The 20,198-nt window shown below is 54.6% G+C and overlaps 2 protein-coding genes across 3 annotated transcripts; both read right to left on the bottom strand.

Moving 5' to 3' along the window:
• Positions 1-2,841: 2,841 nt before the first annotated feature.
• MEPE (matrix extracellular phosphoglycoprotein) lies at positions 2,842-8,264 on the bottom strand. The gene is made up of 5 exons (XM_086747774.1): positions 8,137-8,264; positions 7,241-7,306; positions 5,625-5,675; positions 5,014-5,106; positions 2,842-4,903 (listed from the first exon to the last, which is right to left on the bottom strand). The coding sequence occupies exons 2-5, from the start codon at positions 7,292-7,294 to the stop codon at positions 2,993-2,995; spliced, it is 2,109 nt and encodes a 702-aa protein (XP_086603900.1). The 5' UTR covers positions 7,295-7,306; positions 8,137-8,264; the 3' UTR covers positions 2,842-2,992.
• Positions 8,265-10,084: 1,820 nt separating this feature from the next.
• IBSP (integrin binding sialoprotein) lies at positions 10,085-18,538 on the bottom strand. 2 transcript variants are annotated; one of them, XM_010123770.2, is made up of 7 exons: positions 18,458-18,538; positions 13,662-13,726; positions 13,529-13,579; positions 13,342-13,413; positions 13,095-13,151; positions 11,044-11,145; positions 10,085-10,760 (listed from the first exon to the last, which is right to left on the bottom strand). In XM_010123770.2, the coding sequence occupies exons 2-7, from the start codon at positions 13,713-13,715 to the stop codon at positions 10,182-10,184; spliced, it is 915 nt and encodes a 304-aa protein (XP_010122072.1). In that variant the 5' UTR covers positions 13,716-13,726; positions 18,458-18,538; the 3' UTR covers positions 10,085-10,181. The 2 variants fall into 2 exon arrangements, with proteins under 2 accessions (XP_010122072.1, XP_086603483.1); XM_086747357.1 differs by lacking the exon at positions 18,458-18,538 and having other exon boundaries at positions 11,044-11,142; positions 13,662-13,748.
• Positions 18,539-20,198: the final 1,660 nt, after the last annotated feature.

Raw genomic sequence — 20,198 nt, forward strand, 5'->3', positions numbered from 1 at the left:
CCTGCTGTGGCCATCCCCAGTTAGGGATCATGGTTCATCCTTCTCGCATCTAGCTCACCTGACTCAGGGGGAGCTGAGTCCCTTTTTCACCCAGTGCCTGCTTTTGCCAGTACTGCTGCACACATCAGCCCACGTTCTCCTCCAATGTTAACAAAAGTCCGCTTTTGCAAAACCTGAGGGGTTTCCACTGACACAGCTGCTGCAGAAAATCCTTTGCACCTCATGTGCCAGGCCAATTAGGCACTAGAAGTCAGTGACAGACCACAATAGCAGATGTTTCTCCTCTAAACGTGCCATTTATCTGAATAAACAATTGCCTATACTCACCTGGCCACATCTCCACAATTAGTATTTGTAAGGGAAGCTAGGATTTTAAGGGACAACTTCTTTCCATTTCTGGACCTCTGGAAAGTGCTCTTTGCTTGGGTTCGCTCACTTACAGGGTGGGGTGAGTGACCCTAAAGCACTTCAGCAACCATCTCTGCTGTCCCTACGTGAAGAAACTCCTGGAGATAAATCACTGCTGCCCTTCAGAAAAGAAAAAACACATGGGAACAGGAATTAAATGCACATATATTAAAGCTCTAAATTAAAGTTATCCCCAGAGATACACAGCCCAGCTCAGCCAAAGAGCCACAGAGGAACACCTCCCAGACCTGGTTGCCACCTCTCTCTCACCTGTAAGCTTGCTGCAGGTGTTGGGGCACAAGGGGTGGCAGTGATTCATGCTGGGAGCTCCCACCCCACCAGCACTCATCAGCCCGAGCCGTCCCTGGGAAAAACCACCTCCCTGCTTTGCTCCAGTACTCCAGGAAAAACCCTTTCCACGGGAAACTTGCAATTTATTCATTCAGCGGCCACTTGTGCTATGTGGCAAGTGAGTTTTGGAAGAGTGCAGCCAGGCACCTTGGTGGTGGTGGTGAGGAGGGGACTTGAGGTGAGCATCCCAAGATGCCGTGTGCCCCAGGATATAGAGCCAGAGTCACTACACAAAAATCCAGGTGTTTTAACAGCAGCTGTGCAAGGAGGTGGTGCTGGTTTATAAATGTATGCCATTTATGCCTGAATTAGGCAGATTTTTTGGGAACTCTGGGAAGCGGCGGGGCAAGAAGGCAGCAGTGTCTGTCCCGGCACCAGGCATCATTCAACAGACACAAAACTTTCCCAGCAAAAAGCTTTTATTTCCACTAGATGGTGCCCAGACCTTGCTTATGGATGTTGCTTACTGGCATGGACAAGAATGTGGGCAGGACTGGGGATGGAGGTGGCTTGGCACCATGCTGGGGTCCCGATGCAGCTGCAAACCCACCAGCCCCAGCCCTGCCAGCAGCAAGACCCTCAAACCGCCCTCTTCTTTTGCCAGGCAACAGCATATGCCTGGATCATTGCCGTGGTCCACCAGATTTGGGGTGGTGACAAGTCATGGCAATGTCAGGGGTGAATTGCCAAGCCCAGACTGCGGACTGCCCTGCAGCCTCTTTCACTTTGCGATGGATGGGCTGGCACAGGAGGTTCCCAAGCCTTTGAGGGTCTCATAGATGCTACCTCACAACCAGGAAGCTGCAGGCAAACTGCCACCACAAGCTGCTTACGTCAGGTTGCCTAGCAGAGTTCACCTGGGGGCACCGGGGCCTGATGCCGTGGTGTGGGGTGTAGAGGGCACATGCAATTTTTGATCCTTTCTGCTGGAGTGCGCAAGCTCTAGCAAGGCAGAACTCCGATAGCTGGTGCTACTGATGGCGCCAGTGAAATGCACAATGTTTTCCTTGCTCTGGGTGGTCCCAGTGGCAATCACCACACATGGTCCCGAAGAACCCAGTGTTTGGCCCATAATGGGACCTGCCCCTTCCCCACGTGTGGCCGTGCAGGGAGCAGGGGAGCAGGCACGCTGTGAGTGTGTCACTGCCATTGTAGCTGCTCCCACCTCCTTTCCCCGCATGGGCACAGTGCCAGTGGCAAGTCCCCAAAGGCAGCCCCTCTCCCCGTGGGGCTCCACGCCGCTCCCACTGTGCCATTTGCTCCAACGGACTGCTGAGCGCTTCCATTTTAGCTGCTTCTCAGACAGAAAAAGCAACCTGCAATTGTATAAACAGTGATTAGCCTTGGGCACCATTGGCAGCATGGCTCCAGGGTGTCGAAGCCCAGCCTGGCTCACGTGCGGGAGCCAACGGTGGGAATGGCGGCAGCATGGCTGGGGCATTAGGGTGCTGCTGGAAGGGTGGTGGGGCCACAAGCACCCCGGCAGCGTGCTGAAGGGTGCAACAGGGATTTCCCACTGCAGGCCATGGATGAGGCAAGAGGGGAGATGCTCTGTGGGGTTCCCCAGCAAGGACAAACTGCCCAGGGAGGTGGGTGGCCCTGGGAAGGAGCCAGTGGAGTTTGATACCCCAAGGGGGGGATGTGCAGGGCCAGGTGGCCAAATTGCAGCCCCAGGAGTGATGACAGGGCCAGGGGTGTGCTGGGGCCAGAAACCCTCCCTGTATGCAGGACCAGCCCACCCGCAGCACGCTGCTTGCAGCAAAGCGGCCACCTGAAGTCCTGCTGCAAACACCAAAGTCAACAGAGCCTTAGGTACAGAAATGCCTTTATTTCTCTGTTAGGCTGGGAGTGAAAACAGGAGGACAGGGGCCTTTTCTCACCATTTATTTGCTTGCTTTGCATCAGTGCACGACCAACGCTACCCTATGCTGTGTAGCGTGACTGCTGTGACATGGCTGTCTAGTAGGCCTTAATCTATGGCAAACCCATGCACTGCTCTCGCAGTGCCAGATGCAGCCCCCCCCCCCTCAAAATTAACAGCAGGATTGCATGAACCAGTGATTTTCAGCTCCTGAGCTGCAAGTCACCATGAGACCCCCAGCAATTTGCAGAGCGTGCCTCACCCAGGCAAGAGCAGCGCCTGCAGTGAGGATGCTGGGGGGCAGGCGACACATGGGAACCCCCAAATCCTCCGCCACAGCCCACTGGGGCCAGGGTGGATGCTGGCAGCCTCTCAGAGGGCCCCCCGCCTCCAGTGGCTGTGGGGGTGGCCCGGGCCTCCCCACGCCGAGGGCCGCGGTCCCGCCTGTCGGCTGTCGCTGTGGCTGCCCTGCTCCCCTTCGGAGGACTGGCTGCTGTCAGCACTCCCGAGGCTGGCATAGGGCCCGCGGGGGCCACCCCCTGCCCCACCAAGGGCGTAAAAGGCCTGCTCCCGGATGTGGAGCTCATCCGCACGCTTCACCTGGTCCACCTGCCTGCTGCGGCCCAGCGCCGCGAATGCCCCTGGCGCTGCAGCCCCCGGCCTCCTGCCGTGGTGCCCAGGGAGTCGGCCAGCTCTGGCCCCTGCTGCCACCGCCCCAGCCTCGCCACCTTGCCCCTGCTCCCGGCCCTTGCCCGCTGCCACGCTGCCCCTGGCTTGCCCTGCCTGCAGAGGGGGGCTGCCCCCCGCTTCGGTGGTGGCCAGACTCCCCCCGGCATCACTGCCATGGCCACCGGCCCTTGCCTGGGCCCTGCTCAATACCTGGCTGCCAGCTTTCCCACTTGGGGACGGTACTTTGTCCATCCTGAGTGGCTTTTTCAGCCCCGCTCCCCCATGCCGGACCCCTGCCCCTGCACCGAGCTGGCCCTCCCTGCCGGGCTGGGGGGTGGCTGGCCCCACTTCCCCACTCCCTCCTCTCCCTGTCATAGTGCTCTTGCCTGTCTTGTGGCCGCTGGCAGTCCGGAGGGAGGTGGTGCAGTCCCCCTCACTTGCCCCGGGGGAGGTCACGGTGGCACCCAGGCGGATGCTGGCCTTCCCAGCTGGAACAGTGGCAGCAGCCTCCTCATCACCCCCCTGAGTTGGGGTGGTGACAGCTGGGCGGCCCAGCCTCCCCTTGAACCTCTGCCTCTCACCTCTCTTCTCTTTATCATCGTACCCATGGCCACCAGCCCCTGCCGGGACAGTAACATCACCACCAGCAACCCTCCAGGGGCCGGAGGCCACCAGTCCTGCTCTGTCTCTGATGGTGGTGCCACCATCCTCACCATCTTCTGTGGGATGATTGCCCCCAGGGCTGCTGGTGACACTGTTGCCATGGCTTGTGGTGGCTGTGGTGGTTGGTCCTTCGGGCTGCCTGCGAGCAGGGATGCCATCATCATGATCACCATCGTGTGCAGCGGCAACACCCAGACTGGGCATGGAGCTGCTGGTCCCCGCAGTGGGGATGCTGTCATCCTTGCTGCCAACAGTGGCACCTGCCAGGGTGGTTTCTTGCTCCCCCACGTGGATGTTGGCCCTCCCAATGAAGATGTTGACCTCTTCATCTGCGTCTGGAGAGATTTGGGTGAAGCTGGTGCCCCCTGCTGTGCTGCCCACCTTTCCCTGGGTGATGGTGACTCTGCCTGAGTCAGGAATATAAGCATATTCATCCACACCTTTGGTGTCGACCTGAACATCCTCCATCTTCTCGGTGACAGAGGTGAAAGCAGTGCCTCCCATCCCCATGCGCTGCATGGCATCCTCCTGCCCTTGGCTGAGGACAGTGGCCTCACCGCTACCCTCATCCTCAGCCCCTCCAGACCTGTTCCCTGTCACAGCCTCACTAGGGTGTCCACCCTGGGGGAGGATGGAAACACCACCATCACCATTGACCTCAACCACGAAATCCAGGTTGCCGCTGCCCTCTGAGCTGGCTGGGGTGGGACCCACGACACCAATGCCACTGTGTGCCCATGTGCTGGTGCCTGGACGAGGACCACGGGCATCCCCACTGATGCCCGGGGTACTATGGTTTTCGGTCTTGAGGACAGTCCTGTTCTCCATTGCGTCAGTGCCACCATCGTCCCCTCGCTCCGGGGCTGCCCCATCTTCCGTCAGCCCCCACCTGGCGTCATCCTCACCCGACTGGCGGCTGGGGCCAGTGCTCTGGCTCTTGGCCTCTTCCTTCTGTGCAGCACACACAAGGAAGAGGTTGGAGCCGGTCCCAGCACTCATCAGCTGCATGGGGTGCTGCAGCTGAACCAAGATCCTGCTGCACCACCCAGCTGCCTCCTCACCTCTATCTGTGTCTGGTTCCTCCGTGTTGAAAACGAGTAGACATATTTGAAAACGTAGAAGCCATGCTTGGCATTGCAGCCTTTCAGCAGTATCTGAGAGGAGGAAGAAAAAAACCCAAACCCCACTTTTTTTTTTTTTTAATTTAAAGCAGTGGCAGGAGCTTCCCCTGCTGTGCCAGCACTTGGGGCACCAGGGCAATCGATCACTCCCATCATCACATGGCTGCCGGTGCGGGCAGGGACCTGGGCAGGACGTGTGTGCGTGCCTCCCAGGCTCTGGGGTTTGGCTTGAAAAAACCCTGTAGCAGCTGGATCTGGGACTTTTACAACCTCACCTGTGGGTACGCCAGGCCTTTGTACCATGGGGCTGGGCAGGGGCAGAGGAGTGGCTGCAGGAGGAAGCCCTCACCTCACCCAAGGACATCATGCCTTTTCCCTTCCCTGCCCTTCATAAGGGGCCACTCAGACATTTCTCTCCCACTTCCCCATCAAACACTGGGTCCCAGAGGTGAGGGGACTGCTGATCTCTTTTCCTGTAGCTCAGTGGGGCTGCCTTCCAAAAGCAGCGCTTTCTTCCCGCATCCCAGGTGCAGGGCACCCTGGGGACATACCCGGTGCTGTCCCACGCAGTTCCCAGCAGCTCTCCCAGGCAGCGGCAGCACCTGTGGGCAGCAAAACACAAGCAAGAGCTGAGGCGTCCACGCATCTGCCAACGCCTGCTGCCCACCCTGACCGGTGTGATGGGCCTGCCACGGCGGCATTCAGAGAAGGGTGGGAAAACCATGTTGGTAAGCTAATAAATTGCTAGGCACTACCTGGGGTGCCGACTTAAAGACAGGAATAGTATGAAAGGTCAAAAAAAAACCATTTCCAAGGCCTGAAATGTATTGCAAATTCTGCTACAGCATGCTTTTCTTGCATGTTTCTTTTAATAGGATACCGTTGGTTTCCAAGTACCCTTTTCCCAGATTCTGCTGCAGAGTGTTTTTATTACAGAGCAGTTTCAATACTTTGCACCACTGCTCTTGCCACGACACTCCAACATACAGATCTAACTGTGCTGGGAGCCTGGATCTGGTTAACTCGGAGTAATTCCCAGCATTTGCTGGGCAACTGAGCAGCGACGCCTGTGCCCTCACAGCCAGGTTTCTTGCATGTGCTTGCGAGTTTCTGGCTTCCCCTGGTCATCCTGGCACCTTTTGGGATGTATTGGCCAATGCATCCCTTGGGGATAGGGGACCTGGAGGTGGGAGCATCCCATGAGCCCCACCAAGCCATCTGGGGACATTTCCCTGCATGCCCCATGGAGGGGAGCCCTCTCAAGCCTCAGCAAAACCAGTTGCTGAAGTGCCCCAAGCCCAGCTGAAACAGGCAGAAACACGCCCCAGAGTATTAAATATTCCCAGGTTATTCCTTTGTTTGTGAACAATGTCAAAGGCTGGCTTACAGCCTTGGTTACCCAGCAGGGTACTAAACAGCCCACTTCTGCATCACTATCTGAAAAGCAAATCTGTGCTGATTTATTGCCTTCCCTGCCACCCCCAATCTTGCCAGCCACCGTGCTGCCCTGCCACAGGCTGGTTGTGCAAGCTTGCCTTGGGGGATAAAGGACATCCTGCTGGGGTCCAGCCCTTGGGGAAGATGCAGTTTCCCTTCCCCTTCCCCTGCTAGAAAAGCAAGCTGTTGCTAAGAGCAGATTTTCCCTCTAGCTGGATATTTAAATGTGTTGGGCAACAGTTACGCAGGACAAAAGATGCTGCTGTTATGTGAATCTTAGTTTACCCTTCGTTTTAGTTATATCTGTCCAAATTTCACATTAGGAGAGCTGGAATGGAGCTGCAGGAACCTCTCCAACCCCTGCCCATGTGGGTAAGGCAAGTATCCTTCCCTTCCTGTGGCTCTGCTTGGGCTGTTCCCAGGCCAAAAGCCCTGGGCAGATCCCAAATCCGCAGAAATCCAGGGGAAGAGTTACAGCGACCTGGACCGGCCCTTGCACAGTGCCCTAACTGCTATATTACAGGGATGTGCTCAGGCCCCTCAGTGCTGATATATTTTTCCTCCTGGGTTCACCTCTGCATCAGCACCTCAAAAAAAAAAAAAACCCTAAACCCCAGAGGTGCTGTATGCAAGTACAACTCATATTTCCCTGCTGTTGAAAGCGTGCTGGGGTGCACTGGGTAGTACAGCCCCCCACTTTCGGCAGCACACTGGGGAGAGCCATACTCACGGGTGTCGAGAAGGCCGTGCCGAGCAGGCACAGACACAGGAGGGCTGTTTGCATCTTGGGCAGCTCCTGGAGGCACAAAGCAAAGCATCACTGGAGTTTGTCTTCCCAGGACTTGCAGTCCCCAACAGTCCTGGTCAGCGGCAACCCTGTGGTGGCAGGATTATCCAGCCACCCCAGCTTTCCCTGGACTTTGCAGTGCTCCTCAGCACCAGCCTGCCTCTCTGCACCCCTCACAGCCAAGGCGATGCTCTTGCTGTGTGCGTACGGGCACTCTGACACCAGGCGTTAAAGCTTCTTAAATCACTCTGTCAAAGTGGCTTGGATGGATGTTTGCAATAAACGCCCACCAAACTCACTGCAGGCTAAGCCGTACAGTCGTTAAGTCTGAATTAAGAAACCTGCATGCTGTTTTCAAGCATTCTGCTGGCTAATAATTCTCATTTCACCCATTGACCCTGGCCAGGGCTGGCAGGTCCAGCCCAGAGAGTATTTTCAGCCATGCAAGCATTGCTACAGAAAACATCAGAAGGAAATTCATGCAGGAGGCTCAGTGGTACAAAGCAAGGAAGGCTCAAGAGAGCGCAACGCAGAGATGTGCGCAGCCAAAGCTCTGGCCGTCTCCCTGTCCCCACCACAACTTGCCCGGAGATTATTTTCAGCCATGCAAGCATTGCTACAGAAAACATCAGAAGGAAATTCATGCAGGAGGCTCAGTGGTACAAAGCAAGGAAGGCTCAAGAGAGCGCAACGCAGAGACGCGCGCAGCCAAAGCTCTGGCCGTCTCCCTGTCCCCACCACAACTTGCCCAGAGAGAAAGCGGGAGATGCCCTGCTCGGGGAGGGCAGAGCCGAAGGACTGGGGAGAGACAGGGCAGGCAAACTAGGTAAGAATATTACCTTTCGCTGTCAGAGGCAGGTCCCAGCGGCAGACCGTGGAGGCTGTGCCCACTTTGCTGAAATTTAAAGTTGGCCTCGGGCACGCGGAGCCAATCAGCTCCTGCCCAGGGACATTTGTCAGGGCTGGCAGTGCCCGCAGATAACCAGGGGGAGTAATTTCCAGCTAAAAATGTGTTTGTGGTAGAAGACAGCTATCAAATGTTCCACCTGGCTGGATAAACAGAAAGCACGGTTTATAAATATCTGTTCTGAAGGCGAAATTGCTTGATGATTAGAGCAGATCTTACTGTGTCGCACGTCCAGCCTAGTTATTGATAAGGTGGGGGGAGTGCAGTGGCTCACTGTGACCGACATGGGAAAGCTAGCAGGGCTGCAGAAAGGGAAAGGTGATGCACTGAGCCTGGTCCGGCTGTAGCCGCAACTGGCACTGCAGGACACACTGGCCAAGCCAATAGCCACCACCATGCCATGCCTCCAACACTTGCTTTTTTGGATTTCAACCTCAACCCCCCTGTGCTAAGACCAGTGCAAGTGTAAAATAGAGCAGACAAAAAAAAAAAAAATTTTTTTTCAGACTGCTGGCACAGGTCTCCTTAAGCCCACCTTTGCTGTGGGAGGGTGTTACAAGGATGCATGCAATGTATGTCCTCTCTTCCTGCCCCCCTCTAGCTTTGGAGATATTGCTGGTCGCCTACACGGACACCAAGGTGGGTTTCCCCTGCTGCAACCAGCCTGGCTCAAGCACTCACTGGGGTCACAGTGACAGCAGCACCCATCCCACCCACCACCCTGCCCCAACCCAAACCCTGGGAGCGGGCGTGACCACTGCATTAACACCAGAAATGCTTAAACCATCAGCAGCCAGCCTCAGGCAGGAGCAAACCTTGGGGCCAGGAGGAAACTTGCCCTTTCTCCTGGCCAGGGAGCTGCGGATGGATGCTGCCCCACGGATACCAGAGCGGCCAGCACACCTTGGCTCAGGGAGGCAGAGCTTTGGCTGGGTGCCTGGGGCTGGGAAGGAGGCTGACGCACATGGGGCCAGGCTCGGCACCCTGTGGGAGCAGGACCCGGCCCCGGCACCGCCGAGGCCCTTTGTCCACGCTGGTTCCCTGACGTCTTTGGGCACCCGTGGGGATGCAGTTGATGAGGCTCTCGTGTCCCTCCACTGCCGGCTGCAAGCATGTGTAGGCCTCCACGGTGCCACTGGAGGGATTTGGGCCCAGGAGTGCCCACCCCGCAGGCAGCATCCCCCGCTGCCCCAGCTGATGCAGCCCAGCTTTGGCACACGGAGGCGGTTTTGTACAATGGCCAGCAGCTCACTGCCGTGAGAATAGAAACTCGTTTTGCAGTCAGACCTATATCAGGAGCTGAACACAGGTTTCTTTTCCAGGAGCGCAAGGATAGCACGGCACCCACAATAACCTGTGGCAGCAGCCAGCACAGTGCACAAAAGCCACCGCTTTTCCTAAATGGGGGGACCAGCCTGAAAGACAGCGGGATTTGGTCCTTCCACATCCCTGGCGCTGGTCCCCACATGGCCAGGGCTGCGCTCCCATGCAGAGGAGTGGAAGTCACGGTAAAGTTATCAGCACCCACATACTGCAAATTCACATCGACTCCCCTGGGTTTCCATAAGGCATGGCAGTAATCTCGTAGCAGTGACCCTAAAAATGCCCTTCCATTTTTCAGAGGGGACTCAACTCTACAGAGGCTTTTCTAGTTAGCCTTTCTGTTCTTCCCTCCTTTTGTGCGCATCTGAACTGGAAAGGAGCATGAGCCCCTCAGCCCACCAAGTGCCGTGCTGCCCTCGCTGACCCCAGGAAATTCAGCAGCAAACCCTTCATTACAAACAAGCTCAGTTCAGTTGCTTTATTTCATTTCACTTTGCGAGATACAAAAAAAAAAGCCTGGGATGGAGCCAGTGCGCACCACAAGCCACCCAGCATCCCCTCCGGTGTGCAGCAGCTGCAGGGAGCCTTCAGATCCACATTCCTGAGTGGGATGGGGCAGATGGGGGGCAGCGCTGGGGCCACCCCCCCACCCACTCACTGGCTGTAGTAGTAATCTTGGCCATATATATCATAGCCATGCCCCTTGTAGTAGCCGTACTCATCTTCGTAGGCCCGGTAGCTATCCCCGCGGGCATACTCATCCTGCTCCCCATAGCTGCCGTCAGTGGTACCCTCGTCCCCCCGGCCATGGCCCCTGGCCGTCACCTCGTACTCCCACTGCTCCCCAGCTGTGGTGGTGTCCGTGGGTCCCCAATCTCCTGTGGTGGTCGCCTGGGAGAGCCCCTCTTCACTGGTGGTGCTGGCAACTGTGGTGGCTTCAGTTTCCTCCTCCTCCTCCTCCTCTTCCTCTTCTTCTTCATCCTCTTCTTCCTCCTCCTCCTCAGCTGCACCGGTTCCCTCCTCAACCACTGCAGTGCCATTGCCATGAGGTCCGTCTGCCCCCTCGGTGGTGTTGGTGCTCGTGCCATTGATGCCATTCTCGTTCTCTGCTACCTCTTCTTCTTCCTCCTCCTCCTCCTCCTCATTCTCGTCACTGTCTTCATTTTCAGAGTCACCTCTCTTGCCAGCAATGCTGTTTCTGCCCCCATTCTGGGCCCCTTGGCAGCTCTTGCCCTGGAGGGGGGAAATAAGACGGCATTAGGAGTGTCAGGAGGGTGGTGCTGCACAGCATGGGCACAGCTGAGCATCCTCCCACACCTTGCATAGCAAGGCTGCCATTTTGAGGGGCCCCTTCTTAGCCCTGCACTGGGTTATGCCCAGAGCTTGGCCTAGCCATGGGCATCTTGTGCAGCAGAGCCACAAACAGAAACAGGGTGCGGGGCATCCCATGGGTGCAAGTGGGCATACAGTAAACACCCCCTGCCACGGGCACTCCCCTCCAGCCCCCAAACCACACCTGCTGGGGGGATGCGACGTGTCCTCCTAGCTCGCTCTGGCTGTCCCCAGGGGCTGCTCTGGCAGGGTGGCCAAAAGCCTCAGTGCCAGCATGGGACGGCTCCTGCGGGGACAGGGCAGAGGATGGGGCAGGGAGTCAGCAGCGGGAGGAGAGTGCAGCCCTCCCAGCAGCAAAGGGGAGCACGCACCATCCCCACACAGCGTTTGAGAGTTGCTCTAAGTTTCCTGCTTTCCTATGGATCTCGCTCCAGGCTGAAATTGAGATGCTGCAGCGGGGCAGCCTGAGCTGAGTAATTAAGTGGTGGTGGCTGGAGCCAGCTGTTCCTATTCTGGCTACACATTTGGTTTACACAGCATTTAAAGGTTTGCTTTTGAAGTTTGCTCTCCCAGTTTCCAATAAACAGAGAAAGCCACCATATGTGGACACACTACGCGCGGCGGCTCAAAGCCAGCTGCAAGCCTGAACCCCACCAGCAATAAGCCGTCAGCACCACTTGGCCTCAGAGACCATGCAGCAGAGTGAGTGTTTCAGTGGGGTGCATGGCAGCTCGTGCCGCTAAAAAAGACAATTAATAACCCCAATGCAAGTGGAGCCTGGAGCAGGCAGCAGGGCAGCTTGCCCAGTCCCCAGATTGGGAGGAGGAGGAGGAGCACCTTGCCACCCACAAACGAACCCAGCCGCAGCAGGGAGACATGGAGTCACTGCCGTCCCTGCCGCAGGCAATTCCCACTGCTCGCATGCCAAGACCAAGGGCGCACACCCTGGCATTTTGGGCCAACTCAGATGCTTAAAATACTGGTGCATCTGGTGCCAGGGAAAATCCAGGCTGTTTTCCTCTCCAAAACTGCACTGTGCAGCTGGCCATGCTGATGGGAGCGATGGTCCCCCATCCAGCAGCTGTTATAGTGGTGAGCTTTACGTACCTGTACTTGAGCTCGAGGCCTTTCATCACAATTTATCTTTCTGGCCACCCTGTGCCAGTAAAGGCACGCAACATCCCTGCCTGGGAACAGCCACCGTGCTGATGCCCTTGAAACTGAAAGGGGCAGCTACAAAGAGCGACTGCGTTCCCGCACATCACTTAATTTCTTCCTCAGGAAGGGAATTCCCTCTTTGGCTGTCTCATCCCACTACTCAAAATTATCCCTGGTGATCGCAGCGGGAGAGCAGCAGGCAGAAAGGGGCAAATTGCAGAGATGTGCTAGGGCTGGCAGAGGCGCAGGTGGGCACCCCATACTGCACCCCAGCCCCAGGTGGACCTCCAAAGGGTGCCCAGGCTCACACTGCTGTTAAAAAGGCCCCTGCAATTAGCATTAAAATAATTAATTTTTTTTTAAAAGTCAATAGATCTGACGTATAGATTTCCAAGCATGCCAAATCCCTCTCTCAAAGCACCCGTGTGCCTGAGACCACAGAATTATTTTTGAGCGTTTGGAGCCAGTGAGGCACAAGAGACCTTTGTAATCCCCAGTGCTTAATTTTGGACCTTAGTGATTCTCGCAAATGCAGCGGTGCCTGAGCTCATATTGACCCAGCAGATGGGAGCAGAGTTACCAGCTGGGCTAGTATAAATGTGCGTTTCTCAGTGTAGCATCAGTTTGTGTCCCTCCACACGCACATTTGCAGACCATAATGTATTTACCATAGGAATTTTATCAGCTCTGTGGGGACAGCGCACCGTGAAAGGGGAAGGTAAGAGGTAAAGTTTTTCTCGAGGCTGAGCCTCCCTGCTTCTGCACTTTGGCCCATCCTGTTTCTTTCTGAGCCACTGAAAATGGAAACCCAGAAAGTTTGCCTCAGGGTTGTTTGGTGCATATCCTGCCCATCTTCTTTAAAAAAAAAAAGAGGAAAAAGGAAAAAAAAACCACAAAAAATAATAAAATAAAACCCAGAGTAGAAAATCCAGTCGCATCCAGAACACAAGGCGGTGGGCGGTCAGTGGCCACAAATGCTGATGAGCAGAGACTACAAAACCAAGGAAAGTTCCCAAATTCCGGTATTTGTTTTGCGGGCTGCTGGTTTGCTGGGAAGAAGGCTGCAGGAGTACTCACCCCGCCGTCCTCCTCCTCCTCCGAGCCATCCCCCTCTTCCTCTGATGAGTCACTGCCCTAAGGAGAGGGAAAACCAAGCGGTAGCCACGCTGGTGGATCTCCATCACTGTCACAAGTACAACGGTCTCAGCCTAGCCCTGCAGGCCAGTGGAAGACAGGGTGCAGAGCATGACCCCCATCTCTTTTGGGCTGATATCTCCACGTTTGGTGGGCAGTGAAGCATCAGCAACCCCTCCGAAGCACCTACCTGGTACCGTCTCAGGGGGGGATGCACATAGGCGTATCTGTACAAGTAATACCGGTGCCTGTTCTTGAACACCTAACGGGAGGAGAAGGGGGTAAATCCCATCAGTTTTGGGGCTGAGTACAGAAGTGACCAAAACACCAAAATGACCAAAGGCCAGCGCTATGTGGGGTGGGAGGCAAAACCCTACCGCATTTTCTTCTGAGTCGTCCGACTTGGCCCGCCGTAGCCAGCTCTTGACCTGGGGGAAAGGCTGGGTTGGTGCACGCCCCTCACCAGCTCCGAAGGGGGCGAGGGCATCCCCCCAGCTGCCCAGCACTCACCGATAAGGCGCAGGCCATCCCCACCAGGCAGGCAAAGACCAGGGCAGACCTCATGGCTGCTTTCTCTATGAACAGCAAAACACGATGACGGCTTTCTTTTCAGCTAGAAAGCGCTGTCGCTACCCTAACTGTCCAGGTGTCTGTGTCTGCACAGGCGAGAGGGAAGAAGAAAGGCTGACCTCCAGCCACCGCTTGATGGGGTCAACCGATCCCTCCAGAGACCCCAGTCCTTTTTTAGACAAATCTGCCTCAATATCCAGCAACACATTTTGGTTTTGCAAGAAGCCACAAAATACCAGAAGAGTAAGTTTCACCTGGTAGCAGACAAATTGCTTTCCCTGAGCAGCACTACTCGCTCCTGCCTCCCCATCACCTGCAAGCGAATGGGGAAACCAAACCCCGCCAGAGATGCGACGGGAGCAGCTGTCGGGCGTGCTGCCCACTGCAGCCACCCTCCCACTCCCCTGCAACCTGCCCGGGCTCTGCCCAGGGAGCAACACCTCTGGGAATTACACCACATCAAGGAAAAATGAAGAAGCAAACAAATAAATGAATATAATCAACTTCTACAGTCTGGCATTGATAAAAATAGCAGTGGCAAGGCAGCAATGTAAGGAGTCCCTTGTAGGCATATCCAGGGGGGCTCAGCTCTGGGCAGGTCCAAGCTGCACGCCCTAAGCACTGCAGACCAGCCTATTCTTCTCCATCCCTGCCCCAGCAAGGAGCACGCCCAACCCTTCATGCAGCACTCAGGTCTCCCTCTGGGAGGGATGCTCCCGGTATCCCTCTGGGCTCAACCAGGCCCACTAACCTTCCTTTTTCTTACCCGTCCTCCAGCTAAATCCACCATCATCTATGCTGAGCTTTGGGAGGAGTTGTTATATTTATCTGCACTTGAAGTTTCCCCATCTTCGCTTAACTCAGGCTAGAAAACAACCGGCCACAAGCGAGTTTCCCTAGCCATGCAGTGAGCCTCTGGATGCAGGTCACCTCTGCCTGAGCCCTGAGTGCTTTAACGAAGCCACAGACCCAGGAAAGGGCTAAAAGAAGCATCCACCCCTGCCAGCAAGCCAAGTCCCCCCCCCACCAGGCACCCTGCAAAATGCAGATGGCGACGCACAACCCAACTGGGAAAAGCAGCGGCAAGCTTACCCCGCCGCAGCGCTGACAGCTACCCGTGGAGTCGGCTGGCACAGATTTTCTCCTACTGCTGCCCCGCCAGGATATAAGGTCTATTTTTGCCCCCCCTCCAAGCCAGTCACCGCCCTGCCCAGTGTGACGCCAGCCTGGCAGCGTGCGCCAGAAAACCCCCCAAATTTCAATGCTGGCAGATTTGGTGCACAAACTTAGCGCCCCGTGCTGCTGCCAAACCCGGCGAGGTTTGCACTGCACCACTTAATTGAGGGTCTGGCCTCAGAGGAACGGCTGGGAGGCCAGAGGGTATAATAACACTCTGCATTTAAGTTAAAATAAATATTGGGAAATCTGTTCTTGGGGGGCGTCTACCTCTCTTTTTGGGAAATTTTGTCACTGTTCTTTTCAAGAAGACAAAAAAGACCAACCTCAAAGGCCTGGCTCCACGGTCACTTGGGCATAGCCGTTAGCCAAAAAAAAGGCTAAATCTGGACAAGTCCCTCTCCAGGCTGCCTGCAGAGGTGAAATGGGCCTTGGGATTTACAGGGAAAGGAAAAGGGACATGGATACTGGTGTCACCAGACCCCTCCTTTGAGAGCCATTTCTGCCACAGTGATGCTACAAAATGCACAGCTGATTCATTTCTCATGCCCCCCAAACTACACAGACCCATGCAGGGGCCAGCTGGGCCCCCTGCTCCCTAAAATCAGTTGGCTGAAACCTAGGGGCTCTGTGTGCATCCCCAGCAAAGCAAAATATCTGCCTGGTGCAAAAAAATGCAAACCATCTACCCTTATAGGGTAAATGCACTCCTGAGAGTGGGTCCATGACACGCAGGCTAGCCAGTGATAAAACTCCAGTTATTTAGGGCAGAAATTTCTCCTGTGTTTCTGCTCAAAACCGGGGGCTGTGCTTGCCCAAAGCCTCACCCACATCCAGGGGAGCCCAGTTTCAGCCTGGATTTGACTGGGAAGCAAAGGATTTCCTCTTAACCAAATTCCCAAGTTAGGAACAGAAAGACAAAAGAAAGACAAAGCTTTTGGGTTTTTTTTTTTTTGTGTTATTTTGTCCTCTTACTCATCACCACATCAACAGGTACAGCGTGGGGAGCTGCTAACTGCTGCTGAAATGCCGTGGATGCACAATACATGATTTTGGGGACGGAGAGGTCTGGGGGGTCCAGGGGTCCAGCAGCCCTGGCGCAAGCTGGCCTGCATGCCCACCGTGCAAACCCTGAGGGGCTACAGGGCGCAGCTGTGCCTGCCCCATGGCCTTCAAAGCCCGAAAGCCATAATTACAAGGGAGGCCTGGAGCTGGCCGTGGCTTTCAGCTGGCGCCTCAGGCCAGGAAAACCCAAAAAAAACCCTCAAGAAAGGCCAAAAAAAAAAAAAAAGCGGCAACGCAGTTTTGTGATGCCAACACAGCAGCCTCCAGTAAAGACCGGCCCCAGCATGGTGAGGGACACGGGGCTGGGGCGGCTGGAGGGCCTGCCCTGCGGAGGTCAATGCAGGGGGCATGGGGCAGAGACAGCCCTGTTTCCCACTGCCCCACACTGTCATGGGCTGCCCCATGCAGGAGAGCGGCACGCGTGTGCCAAGTTTTGAGCATATATTTAATTGGGACCAGGGAACAGAGAGTGCTCGTGGGAGGTGATTTTTAATGTAATTAAAGGGCTGCTGCTCCAGCCTTTTTAAAAAAAGAAAGCTGACTATAAAAACGTGTATTTCACCCAAAATCCCTAAAAAGCAGCAGGATAATTAACGTGTGACAAAGCGCCTCGTGCAGCCAGCACCTATATTTAGCTCCCATGGCAGGGAGCGGGCGCTGCCCAGGGCAGGCCACCAGCAGCAGCAGCCCTCGCAGCACTGCACACTGGGAGGCCAAAACATTTCAATTTAAAAGAATAATAATAATAATAAATAAATTTTTAAAAGTATCACATCCCAGGGTTGGAGCATTGATCTCATAACGCTTTTGCAAGAACTCCGGCTGTCCAAGGCAGCAGGGCTTGGAAAAGTCACTCTTTTGCTGGAAAGCAGCTTTTGGCATCTGTAATTAGACGTGATAGCAGGATTTGACAGCTTCATGACAATAATCTCGCTTTTGTAGATAAGCAAACAGCTTGCCTGTCTCTGGGGGATGTGCCAAAAGTGACGACAGCAAAAACACATTTTTCAGGAGCACGTTGAGACGACGGAGGCAGGTGTGCAATGCATGGCCCACATGTGCAAACACAATGGTTTCCCTTCTGCACTCCCATCAGTTTTTTAACGTGTACCAGTATGCTGCCGTGTTGCTCACCACATGCAAGTTGGTGGGGGAGGCAGGCAGCCCATGCCCCGAGCCCTGCATGGGCGCATTGCTCGCTGCCAGGTGGCTGCTGCCATGCCTGAGCCCCGCCATCGGCCCCGTGCCCCAGCGCTGCTGGGGTCTGTACCAACCGCTGGCACCAGCTTTGTGCTGCAACCAGCTGGGCCTGCACCCGGGATGGCATGGCAAGGGCGCAACGTACAGTTTTGCTGGAACTGCCTGAGCCCGCAGAGACCTCATGGTCAGAGTGTCCCTGTCTGGCGCAGGCTGACATGGCTCCTACCTCCAAATTTAATTATTATTTTTGCAGGGCGGTAAATGAGCAGAGCAGCGTGCTCCCGTCCTGCCTGGGTCCACCGTGGGGCCAAGGCTGCGGTCAGGGCCGCACTGTCCTGTTTCCACACCCTGGAGCTATTCTGGAAGGAAACCTCAGGGCCAAAAATAAGTAAAGAAAACAAAACCAGAAGGACACTTTGAGCATGGTGGGGAGAGGTTGAAGTGCTTGCTGCAGCCAGCGAAAGGGGCACCTCCAAAATGTGCATGGGGGGCACCAGAGGCAGAGCTTGCCCCTGCTCCCACCTCTCCCCACGTGCTGTTGGGGACAGGGGCTTGTGTGCGACGGCCACAAACTGGGGAGCGAAGTGATGAGCAAGGAGAGCCTGCACCAGAAACAGCATGAGAATAAGAGATCATCCCTCTCATCCCGCTTCCCTTTCACAGCACAAACCCAAATGCAAACCAACATCAGCTGAGCGCTGGGCTCGTCATTTTTTTTGCGAACAGTTGATTCTAGAAAGAAAGCAGGAGGAGAGAACACCTAAAATGCACCATGTGTCAGCCTCAGTTATCAATGCGCAATCTTTATATATCAATCCTCTGCAATGAAACATTTAATATTATTTTCCTTTTTCTCTGAGGCAGGAAAACAGATAAAGGAAATTAACTCTATTTACACACCTGGCCACAAGCAGCTCTGTAAGGCGAGCACTTTGAGGCAGCCTAAACTCTGGAGAACAGAAACCCAGCAAATCACTGTGGACAGGTCATGGGGATATCACAAATTCCAGCACTTACCCAGGTCCTAATATGTTAGAGCAATATCTGTAGATCATATTTCCTCTGTTTTTTTCCTTGTTTCATTTTTTTCAGGAGGAAAAAACTGTGCACATCAGTGAGAATAAGTTACTAGGACTGGTCCAACCACCAGTCTGCTGCTTCCATCCATGTGTGAGAGCCCTCAAACACAGCCACCCAACAGAAACAGGAGGAAAAAAACAGATACAACCTAAAAAAGGCCCTGTTTTCAGGAGGAAAGCAGGTAGAGAGCCCGGGTTCGCTGCAGAGGTACCCACCAACAACCTGCACACCCAGTTCAGGAATTCAGCTCTCTGCCGAAGAGACGGTCAGTGTCTCCGGACAGTCAGGCATCTGCATGGCATGGAGGCATGTTGTTCCCCACACTGCCCTGCCTCCCCATCGCTGCATGCCCTGCTCGAACCTGCAAAAAAACCTCTGCATTTGGGCTTAAAAAGTGACAATTTGCAGCAGAGGCAGAGCACGCTGCGTGTGTCAGCAGGAAACCGCTGAGCTTGCAGTGGTTATTGTTATGTGCATACATGAGCTGCCACACATGTATATGCATGCATATATACACAGGCAAGTACATATCTGTTGCAATAAGTACTCAGGCACCCATTTTATTTTCAAAAAAGAAGGCTTTGAAAGCTTTCACCCTACTTTTTGCTCTGCAGGTGAAACAGCACCAGGTCTGGGACGGGAGAGGGCAGGTGCTGCCTCTGCTCCCCAGCTGCAGGTTCAGCTTCTGTTTACAGAAACCTGATGCCCTCTGCTAAAACTAAACAGCCACACTTTGCAGCTTTGGATTTCAGGGTGTGAAAACAGAAAAACCTGAACTGCAAACCACTTGCTCACTCTGCAGCTTTTAACATCTCCATAGTGAGTTTAAGGGTGCAGTACAGAATGCTAATGCTTGCTTGGGGGAAAAATTTCCTTAGAGCATTCGAAAGGTTTGTAATGTTTTGGGGTTTCACTGAGGTCAGAGGCTGTTTTCCCACGACTGAGAAATTTCTTTTGTTCAGATTGACGGCAGCAGTGATGCCGTCAGAGATTTTTCCTCCCCATTGAAAAGGGCAGGGAAATGCAAGCGAACTCTCCCAGCCTCACCACGTGCCTGGAAAGGAGCGGTTCCTGTCACAGAAAGCCATCACAGGCGGCAAAGAAGAGAGCATGTCATCAATCGTTTCTTCCACAGATACTCCCATTTTGCTAAAGACAGAAAGGGGCCAAAGAAAAGCCCTGCAGCTGGCTGGAGCGCTCAGTCCGCCATGGGAAGCCCACAGTGCATGGCTCCACTGCCAAAAAAGCCGCTGCTGGATGGAGAGGTGCTCCATGGGTCGTGAGGGTCTCTGATTCTCCCACCAAAGCCAGGAAAATATAGGGGTTGAAGAAATCCAGCTTGCCTGCCGTGGGCACCCCAAGTCCAGCCGCTGTAGCCAGGCTTGGTGCTGGTGTCTCCCACTGCTTTGGCCACGCTGGCTACTTATTAAAAATAGATTTTTTTTCTTCTTGGAAAACACAAAAAAATAAACAAGCAGAAACCTTTCTTTTAAGAGGATGCAGACTCGTGTTTTCACAAACCCAAATTCCTGGGTAAATCACTGCATTTAGGTCCAGAGGCCACCCCTAAACATACAAAAAAAATGTCATGTGGCTGCACAGAAAAAAATGCATATATTGACATGGGCACTTTTCATCCTTGCCTAACCCACCAAGCAAGCTGACCCTTACAACTTCATTGTCCAATCAGCCCAAAAGGGGATGCAGGAACACCTCCAGCAAAAGCCGAGCCCACAACCGACCTTCCCAGTTGCTTTTCCTGCCTGCCTGACAGGAGAGAGTGGAAGCACTCCCCTTGGATGCTTGCTGTGGGCAGGCACATGCCACAAAAACCAAACGGACGAGCTGCTGCTAAAAATTACTTTAAAATCCTTAAAGCGAGTGTCTTTTGGCTGTGATATCTGCGATATTTGGCCATCCAAAACCTCACCTCATGGAGCACTGCCTACCACCGAG

This window comes from Chlamydotis macqueenii, chromosome 4 (genome assembly GCF_036417535.1).
Source record: "Chlamydotis macqueenii isolate bChlMac1 chromosome 4, bChlMac1.mat, whole genome shotgun sequence".
Lineage (NCBI taxonomy): Eukaryota > Metazoa > Chordata > Aves > Otidiformes > Otididae > Chlamydotis > Chlamydotis macqueenii.